The following is an 18,827-nucleotide window of genomic DNA, read 5'->3' as shown; positions in this document are numbered from 1 at the left end:
CTTGTGAAGGTCTAAAAAAAAAAATTTTTGACACTGTTGGGGTACGTTCATAAGTAACGTTTCTGATGCATTTTTTTCTGCATAAAAAATGCAGTTGACGGCTGGAAAACTGAATATTTTGGTGTGGCTGGTTTTGGTGGGTGATTATTTTTCTATTTTATAAATGACTTCTAGTACATTTTATTAATTTTTATTATCTATGCATTTAATAGCGAGTGCTCGAGTAACATGTTTAAGTCCCCTCGGCTGCATGTTTTGCAGCTGTTAAACAACCACAAAACACGCAGGAATTGCCCATGTATATTAGGCATTTTCAACATGTTTTCGATCTGGATTATTTTAATTGATTGATTGATTGATTGATTGATTTAAGTGATTGACTTTTTTTTAATGAAATTTGATCACTTTTTTTTTATTAAAAGTAGCTTTTTTTTATAAATTATTGTAAAAAGTGTAAAAAACATTTTAGAAAAAAAGCATAAATTATGCCTCAATTGGTTCACTAATTAAATTTTCACTCAGTAGGGGCTATAGAATAACATGTTAAAGGGGTTGACCCGGGTGTAATGGGGTGACCGACTGCAGGGAACCCCACCTACATCTAGTATGGTGATCTCAAGTCCTACATTTGGACGGCGCTATATTCAAAGTCTACAGGTTTGGATCGATGATACTATACAATACAATCTTGAAACAACCTCATCAGAAGCTCTACATCACTATTCAAAAATACTGTAATCCTGGCAAACTCCATTAACGTAAATGGTGTCTCTAGGGATTCAAAACCTAGAGAAGAATCATTCAGTGCTCTGGTGTACATGGAATTCATGATTGTAGTATAAATATTAAAGGATATGTCCCAAGATATGAAGTTTCCCACCTATCCATTAGGGAAAATTTTCCTGATCATTGGGGTCCCCCCACTTTGACTCCCACTAATCCTAAGAACGGGAGCCCCATCTGAATAAAGTGGTGGTCGAGCTTGCCCATTCTCAATAGACCCCCATAGATAGCCAGGCATAGTGCTCAGCTAATTCCAGCAGTCCGATTAAAAATGAATGGAGCGGAGGTGTTCATCCTTGGCCTCCACTCCATTCTTCTCTATTCCTGCAAAGACTCTTCAGAGCCCCATTCTTGGGATTGGTTGGGGTCCTAGTGATTTGACTCCTAGGAATCAGGGTGTTATCATCCCATTGATAACTTTTCGATTCGACAAAACCCCTTTAAATTCTACCAGTTGTATATGTTTACAATAGCTGTACAATTATCATCATGAACAGACTACTAGAACTACGGTATATTATATTCATCACAATTTAAAATGAAATATTATGAATTGGAAAAGTTCGATATTTAGGTGAATCTAATTTTTTCATAATTTGTGAGAAACCACCTGAGTAATTTTTAATTCTTGTTGGACTGGATTTGACCTACTACCAAGTGGAAATACTGCTCCACTATCTGAAAATCTTGGTTTACCATATAGACGGAAAGAACTTATTCTGCACAGGTGCTTATAATAATAACTTTGCATACACAGTGGAAAATATCATGGTCATGCGCATCATTCCTATATTTGGCAAAAGGCCCCAAGGGTCACAATAAACTAATTAATATATAAATATATAAAGCAGTATATACGACTCTAAAATATATTTACAAAATCTGCTACTGTGCAAAAGAAAATCTGCATTTCCACAACAGAGTGCTAGCATTTCTCTATAAATTTAGTAAAACTGTTCTTAACATGGTACATCTTGTTATTTTCCTACTTTGCATAATCAATAGGAAATAAATATATAGATTTAGACTACAGGTATTTCAGAAATAAGTTTGGTTACACGCAATACATATTCGATTACGGCAGTTAGGCAACTTTTTTCCAGTCTTTTTTTCTGGTTGACTTGTAAACTAGACTAAGTAGTAAGAACAAATAAATATGAATAAAATAAATAAATGTAAAATAAAATATAAATAAACAAAACAAAAATTTAAAATAATATAAAAATAAAATAAATATAAAATAAAACAGAAAATGCATAAAATAGTTAGATAAGTATATATTGTAATATACTAATAATTAGAATTGAAATATGCATGCAATAGACTTTTGTTTAATTAATTTTATTACTTTAAATTACAGCTAGTTTTTCCTTATGTAATTGTTAATTTCTGTCTGAAAATTCATGGTGTCCTTCTCCTTTGTTAATGAAGGATGTGTGACAACTGACAACCAAAACTGCCTACATGATGCAATAGCATGGAATGTACAACACCCGTTCACCACGTGAGGGGAGAAAAAAACAAATATCACAGTTTATGATAATGATTAGACGGCTCAGCTCGTATATAAATACACTCTCTTCCATGCTTTTTTAAACTCCACACGCAATTATAAAGCAGGAGATGATAGAGGAGACGAGAATTTGGAGGAGAGAATAATCACACAATTAATACAGCAGACAGAGATAGTATAGGCTCTAGTTAATCACATGATGCTGGGCTGAGGCACTATGGATTGATAGCAGAGCACAGAGTAGAAAGAAGCAGAGTAGAATCTGAAATTCAAGATGAAATCTAAAGATACGAAAATAAGAACTACAGGGAAGTAAGTACACTGTATATATGATAAGTGCAGGAAGATTGGATAGTATAGTGGTTATACTCTTTCAGTGGTTCTAGTGCGTGACACAATACATTTTTATGCCTTTTTTACGCCTCTATAATACTAGAAAAGTTGAGATTACATCCTCCATCATGACTCATACAAAATGATGATTTTATGGAGCAGAATATATAAAACTTACTGTATCTCTTTGGTCCATCTTCTAAGCAAAATGATAATGTTAATGTTGCATCATCTTCAAAAAATTCTGTAGTAAAGGCATCCCACCAAAGATTGTCACTATCCTACCAAAGAAAGAAGAATATGTATGATTACCTAGATCCTTAAAAGTTCTACAGCCATTTCTTAGTATTTTGTAATAATAATCACCATTGTGACATTTCAGAGTCATTACTATATCGTGGATGAATAATGGCGTCCCTATGTTTAAAGGGAACCTGTCACCCCCAAAATGGAAGGTGAGCTAAGCCCACCGGCATCAGGGGCTTATCTACAGTATTCTGTAATGCTGTACATAAGTCCCCGATATATCCTCAAAGATGAGAAAAAGAGGTTAGATTATACTCACCCAGGGGCGGTCCCGCTGCAGTGGGCATCGCGGTCCGTTCCTGGGCCCCCCATCTTCTTACGATGACGTCCTCTTCTTGTCTTCATGTTGCGGCTCCGGCGCAGGCGTACTTTGTCTGCCCTGTTGAGTGTAGAGCAAAGTACTGCAGTGCGCAGGCGCCGGGAAAGGTCAGAGAGGCCCAGCGCCTGTGCACTGCAGTACATTCCTCTACCCTCAACAGGGCAGACAAAGTACGCCTGCGCCAGAGCCGCAGCGTGAAGACCAGAAGAGGGCATCATCCTATGAAGATGGGAGGCCCCGGACCGGACTGCGTCACCCATCATACCGGACCGCAGCGGGGACCGCCCATGGGTGAGTATAATATAACCTCTTTTTCTCATCTTTCAGGATACATCGGGGGCTTATCTACAGCATTCCAGAATGCATTACAGAATACTGTAGATAAGCCCCTGATGCTGGTGGGCTTAGCTCACCTTCCATTTTGGGGGTGACAGGTTCCCTTTAAAAACTCTGTCAACTTTAGATTCAACTCTTTAAGAACTTCATGAACATATAATAGTATTCTGTATGTAAAATCAAAAGGTTTCTGAGTATTTTGTTGTTCGGTTTTCAATGTACTGACATTTCCTAAAACTTCTATTTGCAAAACTAATATTGCACATTTGACAGATTAATTCAGTGTTCCTTTATATAGAAAGTTACCGTCAGTTAATCAGACACCGTAAATCTAAAATAAATCAAACAATTTTTTTTTATTGTTCCTGGCCCTAAAATCATGATGCAGTAATGAAGAGCCAACATCTTAGAATTGTTTGAAATTATATTTTGTGACTTTGGCATTGACCATCAGTTATCTATTAGCCTAGCACATTAATCGCAGAGGTCCTATCTTTCTATGGTCTTCTGGAACAGTCTCAAAACAATAAATGTAATATAAGTAAATGCAAAAATAAAATATCGAAATGCCAGAACTGTCTTTTTTCTTGTTGCCATTCTTCACCTACAACATGTATGAAAAAGCAATCAAAACGTGGTGTGCACCCCAAAATGACTTCTACAAAAAAAATCTACAGGTCGCTACCCAAAAAATACTAAACCCTCACACTGTTCTATCAATGGAAAAACATTTACAACTTTACAAGTTACAGATTTCAGAAAATGGCAACACAAATGAAAAAAAGATTCACATATTTGAAAAAAAAAATTATATTTCTAAAATATGGGGAAAAAACTATACAAGTCTGACATTACTGTAATTCTACTTGCCTGAAGAATCGTACTTCCTGTTTTTTTTTTTCATTTTATACTACACGAGTACCAAAAAAACTCAAAACCCTTAATGCCAGAATGTTTTTTTTAACCAATTTACCATTTTGTTTTGTATGGGTTTTTTTTTTTAACACATCTTATGGTACATTTAATAGTTTCATTCAAAATTACAAATCTTCCAGAATAAAAAATTATTTTGGTCTTGGACAAAAAAAAAGTTATGATTCTTGGGAGAAGGGGATGAAAAAAAAAAATGAAAGTACAAGAATAAAAATTAGCCATGCCCGGAAAAGGTTTTAAAGAGTAATTTAGGTAAAAAAACTGAATATTTCAAAAATGGCAAAAAAAGAAAGCTCTTTCTTATTGCTTAAAGAATAAATGGAGCTTGTTGAAACAAAAATTTCCAGTTTCAGCTACATCCATTATCAAAACCAGGAATTTGTTTTTTTGTTATTTTACATTTCTATTTGTGCATAAAACACACAAATAATATAATTAAACATCTCAGTTGTTACTTCTGACTTTTACTAAAAAAAAAAGAATAAAAGCAAAGGACTTTATGCTTAAAAAAAAAAGTGAGCACGAAATTGCTTTTTTGGCAAAGATTTCCAAAGTCCAACTTAGCGGAAAATTTAATTCAAAAGATCTGCTCAGCTAGAAATGCAGAAATCAGTACTGGGGGGAAAAAAGTGCTTCGTTTTCTATAAGGAGGAGGAAAAAAAAAGGAACAAAAGATTAAAAACTGAAATTCGAGAACTGCCCTAGGCAGGTTTAAGTTATGGACTGACAGGTAGTGTGGAGTTCTACCAGACTAATTATTTTCCTATTCAACAGTAATGAGAAATTGCCATGGCAACTAAGTTCTCCCCTGGCAGACGGTATATGCACACCACACACGGAGTCATGTGAAGGGAACAAGTAACGCCGAGCGTACACACAATGTTGACTCATTTTCTTTATGATGCTTCCCACTTACATGAGGTAATTGACCTAATATGGATAATGGGAACAGGAAAACCATAAAACACCGTACATGAAGCCTATTACTGGTACATTATAAAAAATGCATTAAACATCACGGTGCTATCGAAAACAATCCAATATCTGCGATATTAATTATTTTTTACATACTGGGACGTATTAAAGTCTTTAATATGGCAAACAGATATTCATTAACTTGGATGGAAAACAACGGTAGGCAAATGAATCATCCAGATTTTTTTTATTTTTTTTTTACAAAAAAAATATTTTTTTTTTCCAGATTCATCAAGATCAGCTTTGTTCACACTGGTCTTGATGATCGTCTTGGTCAGACAATCCTGATTCATAAAGCGTTGCATGCCTCTTCTTGATTCTGGACCATCTGATGAGTGCCACGTGCCTCTATGCTCTAAGCCACAAATCTCATTCCAGTCAGGTACCGGAGTGAGACTTCCGCCATACAGAACACCACCGGTCATATGAAATAGACGAGCTGTGATGCAACGCCCCCGCCACACCCCCAATCCGCCCCAGCTTTACCCGTCTTGGCGGACCTGGGAGAAACGGGTGTGAAAACATCAAAAGTTGCAAAATTTGGACAGAACTTGCTCCTAAATTTTGTGACTTTTGAAAGCTTTACGCCAGAATTCTGGCATGAAAAACTAAGGGCCTCATTCATCTAGGTTATTATCATCTTCATATAAATTAATGGAGCATTACAGTTTTTAAGTTAGTCATTGGCACATACACTTTTGGCTGATGTTTCCTTTTTTTCTACAATTTTCTTGTCAGCTTTACTGAGTAGACTGGGACAGAGTCATCAGAGATTTCTCATCATTAAATAGTCGGGATGTTATTGATAAATGATGGCTGTTTTGGACTGATTTAGACATAAATAAGGCAGGATAGCAAAACTACATACACAGATAATGTGTTTATGCGGAGATGGCTATTTTCCACTTTTTCCTGGAGAAGGTATTTCTCAATGAAACCCGTTCCATCCTTTAATTGTCATAAGCAAACGCTTTGCTAGACTATTTATATCTATTATATTGTACTATCTATAGAAAACGCAGGAAGGACGTGCAATGATCTAATATGGTCACCATCTTGCAAGTTTTAAAAAATAAATTTAACTTTTTTATTAAAATGTATTCCCGCACATTCAAAATATCCACTTTAAAGGCAGGAGAATCACTTGTTTTTGAATAATGAAGATTAATTTAGAAATTTGTTCCAGAATGGTCCCACTGTACAAATTACTCCAAGACAAAGTTCACATGAGTATAGAAAAAATTGACCAATTTTGATTCAGAAAAATACGGAATTTTTTTCATCTGTATTCTCACTGTGTGACATCTGTTTTTATACATCAGAGGTTATTAAAATTTACAAGACCAAGTAAAGTTTCCTATGTTAAAAATTTGCAATGTAGCCACAAAATAACAGGCTACACGGTTGACCCAAATTGGATCTAATTTTTTTGCCCCCCCCCCTCCATACACTTAAGGCCTGTCCCACACGTCCAGATAATTCCGCTACCGGAAAAGTCGGTACCGGAGTTATCCGTGTCCGTGTGCTTACCTGGCACATCAGTGTGGCACACGTGTGGCAGCCATGTGCCGTCCGTGTGCCGACTGGGTACCACACGCACCGTGCAGGAGACAGTGCTAGAGTTAAGCGATGTCCCCTGCTTTGGGTGCTGAATCCAGAATTCATTTCTTCTCTCCAGCAGCGTTCGCTTTAGAGAAGGCGTGAAAAATCATTGTTTTTTTTTGTGTGTTTAAAATAAAGTTCCCGGTAATCTCCCCCCTCCCTCCCCCTGTGCGCCCGCCTGCTGGCATTAAAATACCCGGCTCCCTCGGTGCTTCCATCCTCTCAGCGTCGCAGCTCTTCCTGTATGAGCGGTCACGTGGTGCCGTACATTACAGTGATGAATATGCGGCTCCACCCCTATGGGAGGTGGAGCTGCATATTCATCACTGTAATAAGCGGCACCACGTGACCGCTCATACAGGAAGAGCTGCGACGCTGAGAGGATGGAAGCGCCGAGGGAGCCAGGTAAGTATTTTAATGCCAGCGGGCGGGCGCACAGGGAGAAGGAGGGGGGAGATTACCGGGAACTTTATTTTAAACACACAAAAAAAACAATGATTTTTCATTCCTTCTCTCCAGGGAATGCTGCTGGAGAGAAGAAATGAATGGGACTTCAGCACCACAAGCTGGGGGGACAGCGCTTACTGTAGCGCTGTCTCCTGCCCGGCACACAGACTGCACAGGGACAGCATCCGTGTGCGGTACGTGTTTTACACGGACCCATTGACTTTAATGGGTCTGTGTGATCCGTGAGCTCCCACGAACACTGACATGTCTCCGTGTTTTCCAAATGGACACACGGTCCGTGAAAACACGCTGACATGTGCAGAGACACATTGATTTTAATGTGTCTACGTGAGTCAGTGTCTCCGGTACGTGAGGAAACTGTCACCTCACGTACCGGAGCCACTGATGTGTGAAACCAGCCTAAGAGAGTTACATCCGAAATTCAGAAAAGTGCATGCTGACATTATTTTCAAAAGGACATTTGATCCATGTAAAAAAAACCTCATGTGAACAGCCCTATTGAATTTCCTTGGTTCCCGTGCTGTTTTTTCCATGGAAAGCACTCAGATAAAAAATAAGTTCATGTGAATGTAGCCTAATAGAATAGACATATCACCCATCTTTAGGGGAGAAAATAAATAAAAGGATAATAGAGATAAGTAAATTGAATACAAGTCATGGCAAATTTTTACGAATTCTTCGAACCTGCAAATTCAAATAATTTTACACATTGCAGAAGATTGCATCAGCCAGAGAAAGATCATATGACCTCAGACGTGGCTGAACGGGCTGTCTCATAATGCCTTACAGCTTTCACATCACATGGTAGGACACTCAAGACATCTCAGGAGGGACTCTCATAGCCTGTATGAAACCAAAAACATGCGATGCTGCAGCCATTTTAGGGTGAATCTGGATTGTGAGGGGATGTTACAGTTCTCAGTTTAGATAGGTAGGTAGGCACTGGTAGGTAGGGAAAGACATGGAACACTGAAGAATCTGTATAGACTGTTGTGAATTCTGTGATCGAACTCCCTCCTGTGGTCATGAATGGTACTTCGGCGAGTTCTGTCCATGGACTCCCTCTGGTGGCTGTGAGTGGAGCTGCTGCTTCTGAGGTTCCTTCCACAGGTGACGTAGTTTATTCTTTGGCTGGCTGCTCTATTTAACTCCACTCAGATCGTTACTCCATGCCAGCTGTCAATGTTCTTGTACTGGTTCAGTTGCTCTTGGATCTTTCTGGTGACCTGTCTACTCCAGCAGAAGCTAAGTCCCTGCTAGTTAATTATTTGTTCATTGTTTCCTTGTCCAGCTTGCTATCATGATTTTGCCTTGCTAGCTGGAAGCTCTGGGATGCAGAGTGGCACCTCCGCACCGTGAGTCGGTGCGGAGGTCTTTTTGCACACTCTGCGTGGTCTTTTTGTAGTTTTTTGTGCTGACCGCAAAGATACCTTTCCTATCCTCAGTCTGTTTAGTAAGTCTGGCCTCCCTTTGCTGAAACCTGTTTCATTTCTGTGTTTGTGACTTTCATCTTAACTCACAGTCAATATATGTGGGGGCTGCCTTTTCCTTTGGGGAATTTCTCTGAGGCAAGGTAGGCTTTATTTTCTATCTTTAGGGCTAGTTAGCTCTTAGGCTGTGAAGAGGCGTCTAGGCAGTGTTAGGTACGCTCCACGGCTATTTCTAGTTGTGTGATAGGATTAGGGGTTGTGGTCAGCAGAGCTCCCACTTTCCAGAGCTTGTCCTTTGTGAGTTTAACCATCAGGTCGTTCCGGGTGCTCCTAACCACCAGGTCCATAACAGTACAGCTGGCCCAAAGTATTAATGCATCTCAATAGAGGGATAAGAGAAGTTCTGAGACCATTTTTTTTTCTCTGCAGTGTGTTTTGTCTTTCTTCTCCCCTAAACCTCTGGGTGGTTCAGGACACTGGTGTAGCTATGGATATTCAAGGTCTGTCCTCGTGTGTGGATCATCTTACTGCAAGGGTACAAAACATTCAAGATTTTGTGGTTCAGAATCCGATGTTAGAGCCTAGAATTCCAATGCCTGATTTGTTTTCTGGGGATAGATCTAAGTTCCTGAATTTTAAAAATAATTGTAAACTGTTTCTAGCTTTGAAACCTCGTTCCTCTGGTGACCCCGTTAAACAAGTAAAAATCATTATTTCTTTGTTGCGTGGTGACCCTCAGGACTGGGCATTTTCCCTTGCGCCAGGAGATCCTGCATTGCGTGATGTAGATGCATTTTTTCTGGCGCTTGGATTGCTTTATGATGAACCAAATTCAGTGGATCAGGCAGAGAAAATCTTGCTGACTTTGTGTCAGGGTCAGGATGAAGCGGAGGTGTATTGTCAGAAGTTTAGAAAGTGGTCTGTGCTTACTCAGTGGAATGAGTCTATGTCCTTGGCCATTCAGCTCGATCAGCGCTTGCGTGAGCGCAAAGCTGTGCACCATTTGGCGGTATTCTCTGAGCATAGGCCTGAGTCTATGCAATGTGATAGGATATTGACCAGAGCTGAACGGCAAGAACCCAGACGTCGGAATGGGCTGTGTTTTTACTGTGGTGATTCCACTCATGCTATCTCCGATTGTCCTAAGCGCACTAAGCGGTTCGCTAGATCTGCCACCATTGGTACGGTACAGTCAAAATTTCTTTTGTCCGTTACTCTGATTTGCTCTTTGTCGTCCTATTCTGTTATGGCATTTGTGGATTCAGGCGCTGCCCTGAATTTGATGGACTTGGAGTTTGCCAGGCGCTGTGGTTTTTTCTTGGAGCCCTTGCAGTATCCTATTCCATTGAGAGGAATTGATGCTACGCCTTTGGCCAAGAATAAGCCTCAGTACTGGACTCAATTGACCATGTGCATGGCTCCTGCACATCAGGAGGATATTCGCTTTTTGGTGTTGCATAATCTGCATGATGTGGTCGTTTTGGGGTTGCCATGGCTACAGGTCCATAATCCAGTATTGGATTGGAAATCTATGTCTGTGTCCGGCTGGGGTTGTCAGGGGGTACATGGTGATGTTCCATTGCTGTCAATTTCGCCTTCCACTCCTTCTGAAGTCCCTGAGTTTTTGTCAGATTATCGGGATGTTTTTGAGGAGCCCAAATCCAGTGCCCTACCTCCTCATAGGGATTGCGATTGTGCTATTAATTTGATTCCTGGTAGTAAGTTTCCTAAGGGCCGACTGTTTAATTTATCTGTGCCAGAGCACGCCGCTATGCAGAGTTATATAAAGGAATCCTTGGAGAAAGGTTATATTCGCCCGTCGTCATCACCGTTGGGAGCAGGGTTCTTTTTTGTGGTCAAGAAGGATGGTTCTTTGAGACCTTGTATTGATTACCACCTTATTAATAAGATCACAGTCAAATTTCAGTACCCTTTGCCGCTGCTGTCTGATTTGTTTGCTCGGATTAAGGGGGCTAGTTGGTTCACCAAGATAGATCTTCAAGGGGCATATAATCTTGTACGAATTAAACAGGGCGATGAATGGAAAACAGCATTTAATACGCCCGAGGGCCATTTTGAGTACCTGGTTATGCCATTCGGGCTTTCTAATGCTCCATCTGTGTTTCAGTCCTTTATGCATGACATCTTCCGAGAGTACCTGGGTAGATTCATGATTGTATATTTGGATGATATTTTGGTCTTTTCGGATGATTGGGAGTCTCATGTGAAGCAGGTCAGAATGGTGTTCCAGGTCCTTCGTGCAAATTCCTTGTTTGTGAAGGGGTCAAAATGTCTCTTTGGAGTTCAGAAGGTTTCATTTTTGGGTTTCATTTTTTCCCCTTCTACTATCGAGATGGACCCTGTTAAAGTTCAGGCCATTTATGATTGGACTCAGCCGACATCTGTGAAAAGCCTGCAGAAGTTCCTGGGTTTTGCTAATTTTTACCGTCGCTTCATCGCTAATTTTTCTAGTATTGCTAAACCGTTGACTGATTTGACCAAGAAAGGTGCTGATGTGGTCAATTGGTCCTCTGCGGCTGTAGAGGCTTTTCAAGAGTTGAAGCGTCGTTTTTCTTCTGCCCCTGTGTTGTGCCAGCCAGATGTTTCGCTCCCGTTTCAGGTCGAGGTTGATGCTTCTGAGATTGGAGCAGGGGCTGTTTTGTCGCAAAGAAGTTCTGATGGCTCGGTGATGAAACCATATGCCTTCTTTTCTAGAAAATTCTCGCCTGCTGAGCGCAATTATGATGTTGGCAATCGAGAGTTGTTGGCCATGAAGTGGGCATTCGAGGAGTGGCGTCATTGGCTTGAAGGAGCCATGCATCGCGTGGTGGTCTTGACGGATCACAAGAATTTGACTTATCTCGAGTCTGCCAAACAGTTGAATCCTAGACAGGCTCGATGGTCGCCGTTTTTCTCCCGTTTTGATTTTGTGGTTTCGTACCTTCCGGGCTCTAAGAATGTGAAGGCTGATGCCCTTTCAAGGAGTTTTGTGCCTGACTCTCCGGGTGTTCCTGAGCCGGCGGGTATTCTCAAAGAGGGGGTAATTTTGTCTGCCATCTCCCCAGATGTGCGGCGGGTGCTGCAGAAGTTTCAGGCTGCTAGACCTGACCGTTGTCCAGCGGAGAAACTGTTTGTCCATGATAGATGGACTAGTAGAGTTATCTCTGAGGTTCATTGTTCGGTGTTGGCTGGTCATCCTGGAATCTTTGGTACCAGAGATTTGGTGGCTAGATCCTTTTGGTGGCCTTTTTTGTCACGGGATGTGCGTTCTTTTGTGCAGTCCTGTGGGACTTGTGCTCGGGCTAAGCCCTGCTGTTCTCGTGCCAGTGGGTTGCTTTTGCCCTTGCCGGTCCCGAAGAGGCCCTGGACGCATATTTCCATGGATTTTATTTCAGATCTCCCTGTCTCTCAAAGGATGTCGGTCATTTGGGTGGTTTGTGATCGCTTCTCTAAGATGGTCCATTTGGTACCCTTAGCTAAATTGCCTTCCTCCTCTGATTTGGTGCCATTGTTTTTCCAGCATGTGGTTCGTTTGCATGGCATTCCAGAGAACATCGTCTCGGACAGAGGTTCCCAGTTTGTTTCGAGGTTTTGGCGGTCCTTTTGTGCTAAGATGGGCATTGATTTGTCGTTTTCTTCGGCTTTCCATCCTCAGACAAATGGCCAAACCGAACGAACTAATCAGACTTTGGAAACATATCTGAGATGCTTTGTTTCTGCTGATCAGGATGATTGGGTGTCCTTTTTGCCTTTGGCTGAGTCCGCCCTTAATAATCGGGCCAGCTCGGCTACTTTGGTTTCGCCTTTTTTCTGTAATTCTGGTTTCCATCCTCGTTTCTCTTCAGGGCAGGTTGAGCCTTCGGACTGTCCTGGTGTGGATACTGTGGTGGACAGGTTGCAGCAGATTTGGACTCATGTGGTGGACAATTTGACATTGTCCCAGGAGAAGGCTCAACGTTTCGCTAACTGCCGGCGCTGTGTTGGTCCCCGACTTCGTGTTGGGGATTTGGTTTGGTTGTCATCTCGTTATGTTCCTATGAAGGTTTCCTCTCCTAAGTTTAAGCCTCGTTTCATTGGTCCGTATAAGATTTCTGAAGTTCTCAATCGTGTGTCATTTCGTTTGGCCCTTCCAGCTTCTTTTGCCATCCATAATGTGTTCCATAGGTCGTTATTGCGGAGATACGTGGCACCTATGGTTCCCTCCGTTGATCCTCCTGCCCCGGTGTTGGTCGAGGGGGAGTTGGAGTATGTGGTGGAGAAGATTTTGGATTCTTGTGTTTCGAGATGGAAACTCCAGTACCTGGTCAAGTGGAAGGGTTATGGTCAGGAAGATAATTCCTGGGTTTTTGCCTCTGATGTTCATGCTGCCGATCTGGTTCGTGCCTTTCATTTGGCTCGTCCTGATCGGCCTGGGGGCTCTGGTGAGGGTTCGATGACCCCTCCTCAAGGGGGGGGTACTGTTGTGAATTCTGTGATCGAACTCCCTCCTGTGGTCATGAATGGTACTTCGGCGAGTTCTGTCCATGGACTCCCTCTGGTGGCTGTGAGTGGAGCTGCTGCTTCTGAGGTTCCTTCCACAAGTGACGTAGTTTATTCTTTGGCTGGCTGCTCTATTTAACTCCACTCAGATCGTTACTCCATGCCAGCTGTCAATGTTCTTGTACTGGTTCAGTTGCTCTTGGATCTTTCTGGTGACCTGTCTACTCCAGCAGAAGCTAAGTCCCTGCTAGTTAATTATTTGTTCATTGTTTCCTTGTCCAGCTTGCTATCATGATTTTGCCTTGCTAGCTGGAAGCTCTGGGATGCAGAGTGGCACCTCCGCACCGTGAGTCGGTGCAGAGATCTTTTTGCACACTCTGCGTGGTCTTTTTGTAGTTTTTTGTGCTGACCGCAAATATACCTTTCCTATCCTCAGTCTGTTTAGTAAGTCTGGCCTCCCTTTGCTGAAACCTGTTTCATTTCTGTGTTTGTGACTTTCATCTTAACTCACAGTCAATATATGTGAGGGCTGCCTTTTCCTTTGGGGAATTTCTCTGAGGCAAGGTAGGCTTTATTTTCTATCTTTAGGGCTAGTTAGCTCTTAGGCTGTGAAGAGGCGTCTAGGCAGTGTTAGGTACGCTCCACGGCAATTTCTAGTTGTGTGATAGGATTAGGGGTTGCGGTCAGCAGGGCTCCCACTTCCCAGAGCTTGTCCTGTGTGAGTTTAACCATCAGGTCGTTCCGGGTGCTCCTAACCACCAGGTCCATAACAATAGACAGTGCATATAACAGCACCACAGTGAAGAAGATTAGTATGTAAGGAAAAGAGAATATATATTTAAATGATGTAAAGTGAGAGATAGGAGAGTCTTTGTGCCTGTGAGGCAGGAGAATCTCTGTATGTGTGAGGCAGGAGAGTCTCTGGATATGTGAGGCAGGAGCATCTCTGTGTCTATCAGGCAGGAGAATCTCTGTGTCTGTGAAGCAGGATAGTCTCTGTGTCTGTGAAGCAGGAGAATCTATGTGTGAAGCAGGAGAATCTCTGTATGTGTGAAGCAGGAGAGTCTCTGTATGTGTGAGGCAGGAGAGTCTGTGTGTCTGTCAGGCAGGATAATTTCTGTATGTGTGAGGTAAGAGAGTCTCTGTGTCTGTGAAGCAGGAGAATCTCTGGATATGTGAGGCAGGAGAGTCTGTGTGTCTGTCAGGCAGGATAATTTCTGTATGTGTGAGGTAAGAGAGTCTCTGTGTCTGTGAAGCAGGAGAATCTCTGGATATGTGAGGCAGGAGAGTCTGTGTGTCTGTCAGGCAGGAGAATCTGAGAGAGAGAGAGAGAGGGAGAGAGAGAGAGAGGGAGAGAGGGAGGAAGAGAGAGAGAGAGATTCCTCCATGCAAGGATCTAAAAAAAAAAATCTTGTGGGCATGCTCAGTGTGTTAAAAAGGGATTCAGTCGCCGGAAATGATCTTATCTTTCACACATCAGTTCCATGCGTTTATTGCCGGAAACGTCCCTTCAGGCTTTTTCGCCGGACATAAAAAACGTTGCAGGAGACGTTTTTTGAATCCGGCAAAAAAGCCTGAAGGGACGGATCCGGCACAAAACGGATGAAACGCATGTCCTTCAGGCACAATCCGGCAGTAATACAACTCTATTGGGAAAAAACGGATCAGGCATCAGAAAAACTGATCCAGATTGTGCCTGAAACTGCTGGATTGTGCCTGAAACCAAAAAACCTGATGTGTGAAAGCAGCCTTAGAGAGTCTCTGTGTCTGTGAAGCAGGAGAATCTCTGTATGTGTGAGGTAAGAGAGTCTCTGTGTCTGTCAGGCAGGAGAATCTCTGTATGTGTGAGGCAGGAGAGTCTCTGTGTCTGTCAGGCAGGATAGTCTGTGTTTCTGTCAGGCAGGATAGTCTGTGTATCTGTCAGGCAGGAGAATTTCTGTATGTGTGAGGCAGGAGAGTCTCTGTGTCTGTGTTGCAGGAGAGTCTCTGTGTCTGTGTTGCAGGAGATAATACAAAACCCGGCACTCAACTTTGTGGTGTGAAGAAACGAAAGATTTATTATCCCAAATCAGAAAACGTTTCGGTCCCACAACTGGACCTTCATCAGTAACGTTTACTGGGACAATGTATAGATTCAAGTGGCTATATGGCCTGCCCGGAGGTTGCTACCAATATAGTATTGGATATCCAGAGAGAAAAGTTACAGCCTAAATTGGTGCTGTCATTGCGGCATCCACCGCTGAATAGCCATGGCTGGATATCCAATACTATATTGGTAGCAACCTCCGGGCAGGCCATATAGCCACTTGAATCTATACATTGTCCCAGTAAACGTTACTGATGAAGGTCCAGTTGTGGGACCGAAACGTTTTCTGATTTGGGATAATAAATCTTTCGTTTCTTCACACCACAAAGTTGAGTGCCGGGGTTTTGTATTATTTGCTGATTACGGTTTGGGAACCTACCCGTGCACCTCATACGGTTGTGCACACGTGTTTCTAACTGTGTTGCAGGAGAGTCTCTGTGTCTGTGTTGCAGGAGAGTCTCTGGATATGTGAGGCAGGAGAGTCTGTATGTCTCTCAGGCAGGAGAATTTCTGTATGTGTGAGGCAGGAGAGTCTGTGTATGTGTGAGGCAGGAGAGTCTCTGTGTCTATCAGGCAGGAGAGTCTCTGTGTCTATCAGGCAGGAGAATCTCTGTATGTGTGAGGCAGGAGAGTCTCTGTGTCTGTCAGGCAGGATAGTCTGTGTTTCTGTCAGGCAGGAGAATTTCTGTATGTGTGAGGCAGGACAGTCTCTGTGTCTGTATGGCAGGAGAGTCTCTGGATCTGCGAGGCATGGCCAAGCAGAAACACATTGCTGGCAGCTGCTGCTTGTTTTGTAAATGTTGTTATAGTCCTGCCGCAATTCAATCACACATCCATGTCTTTTCAGGGCAATTGGAGGTTTTGCAGTATTTTCAATTTATGATGCATCAATTCACTGCAAATTGAATTTCCCGAGAAAATTTTGTGAAGCAGGCAAATAGAATTTCAAAAGATTCGCTCATCTACAAACGATGCCCAAAGCATCTCCTGCTGAGGGTGATGGGAAACATTTCACAATTTAAGTCAGTGAGCACTGATAAGATGAATGTGCAAGTAACAAAAAGGAAAAAAATGAAAAATTAAAAACCAAAAAAACCCACCAGTATGTCTGGATAATAACCACTAAGCCATTCTACCACAATCTGAAATATCTATCTTAAAAGGTGAGTAGAAGTGACATTTTTAACCCCTTCACACTGTGGCCAAATTCCATTTTTGTTTTTTCCTCCCCTTCTTCCAAGAGCCTGAACAATTTTATTGTTCCATCCACATAACCGCATGAATGCTTGTTTTTACAGGACAAGTTGTACTTTTTAATGATACCATTAATTTTATCATTTTTTGCATTGGAAAATGGGAAAAATTCCTAAGTGCATAGAAATTGCAAAAAAAAGTGTAATTCCACATTTGTTTTTTGTTTTTTATTTTACCATGTTCACTACACGGTAAAACTTACCTGGCAATAAGATTTTCCAGGTCAGTGTGATTATAGAGATATCAAACATGTAGAGTTTTTTAACTTTTTATTTAAGTGATAAAAAAAAATTGGAAATTTGTTAAAAAGGAAATTTACTTGCGTTGACGTTTTCCAAGACCTGTAAAGTTTTCAATTTTCTGGATATACAATGTATTTGATCGCCTCTCATTGCATTTTATTGCAATGTTGTGGCTGCCAAAAAAACATAATTTTGGCATTTCGATTCTTTTTCTCGTTATGCCTTTTACTGATTGGATTTTTATGACGGCAGCGATACCAAGTACGTGCATATTTTTTATTGCTTTATTTTTAATGAGTCCAAAGGTGGTGATTTGAACTTTTAGATTATTTTATCATATTTTTAAAAACTTTTTTTTACTTTTTACTATATTTCTTAGTCCCCTTAGGGGACTTGAAGTTGTGATCATCCGAGTACTTGTGCTATACGCAGTAGTGCTACAGCACTGCTATGTATAGAGAAAATCACTGTCTCCTATGAACGCCGACTACAGGTTGGCTTTCACATGAGGATCATAATGAAAAGCATGGAGTCTTCAGCAGAACCTCAGCGCCCCGAAATTACGTCATGGGTGCACCATTGGGCACTTACAATGATGCACCCCAATGATAGCATGAGCTAAATGTCACTGTCAGAGATTGACAGAGGCATTAACAGTCTAAAAGCCTCACTTCAAGCATTGCTCCACCCGCGGCTGTTAGCGGCAGATGATGGCTGAATAACTTAGCCACCATCTGCCAGGATAGATGTGGAATCTGCTCAAATTCAGGGGCTTGATGTATGACGAATAACCATATGTCATTTGTCTGGAAGGTGTTAATGAGATACCAAAAACTAATAGGGTTACCCTGTTTACAGTATATGCTATCTATTAAGTCATGTAAACGCTGTAAGCAGGGTGCGACTTTTTTACCGCCTTCTCCCACTCTGTTAACCCACTACTTGCAAGAAATGATTATTGGGATGCAATGAAATGTTACATTTCAAGAGTAGGAACCATGCAAATCCTTTGAACATCATGATCCCTCGTAGCAGTGTATTACAGTCACCTCTTGCAAGAATGAAGAAATCAATTGCCTTAAATGCAAAACCCTATAATACAACCCCCATATACTACATGGCATAACGGTCATTTTGCAGAGATAATGTTGATTAATCTTTGTAGCCATCAAACTAAATATCCAGATGCACAGTCTATCCATGCTTAAGGGTGTAAGAAACTATAGTGTAAGGGGAATGGTCAGTCGCGTGAATCCCGCACACATTTGCGATGAATGTTCCTGTCGTCCTTTTCTAAATGCAATGATCTCAATTATAACAATCTGTCAGAGCGAGTCAGCGTCAGTAGACACGGGAGCCAGTTACACTGCTCAAATGTCACCCGTGCTTCACATGTCATCAGATGCCGCCTAGATGCCAATTAGTTTAGCAAAATGTCTATTTGTTTAAAGTTTTAAAGGCTACTGTACAGCTGACATCTGCCTGTGCTGGGCGCTAGATTGCATTTCACACTTCATCAGAGTAGACAAGTTGACAATTCACATCTAATTAGGGAAAAAAGGTCTCAAGTATGTTAATGGATTCCGTAGTGAGTTTGGGACCGGTTTTGGCTTATGTAAAAATATTGTATTATAGTAATAGAGCTCTTCAAAGAGTTGTTCAGTTATTCTGGGAGGCCTCGAAAGGCAGAGTTGTAGTCATACTTGCCAACTTTCCCGAAATATACGGGGAGCTCCAGAAAAATGGGCAGACTTTCTGTGCTCCTGAG

General features: G+C 41.5%; 1 protein-coding gene across 2 annotated transcripts in view; it reads right to left on the bottom strand.

Moving 5' to 3' along the window:
- Nucleotides 1-18,827, bottom strand: part of LDB2 (LIM domain binding 2) — a 569,407-nt gene that overhangs the window by 384,299 nt on the left and 166,281 nt on the right. For both annotated transcript variants that reach the window (XM_069744698.1, XM_069744700.1), the window contains exon 2: nucleotides 2,808-2,910. In XM_069744698.1, coding sequence (XP_069600799.1) covers nucleotides 2,808-2,910 — 103 coding nt within the window. The remainder of the gene's footprint in view (nucleotides 1-2,807; nucleotides 2,911-18,827) is intronic.

Source organism: Ranitomeya imitator, chromosome 1 (genome assembly GCF_032444005.1).
Source record: "Ranitomeya imitator isolate aRanImi1 chromosome 1, aRanImi1.pri, whole genome shotgun sequence".
NCBI lineage: Eukaryota > Metazoa > Chordata > Amphibia > Anura > Dendrobatidae > Ranitomeya > Ranitomeya imitator.
The sequence above is the reverse complement of the archived record's forward strand: the minus strand, read 5'-3'. Positions and strand labels throughout refer to the sequence as shown.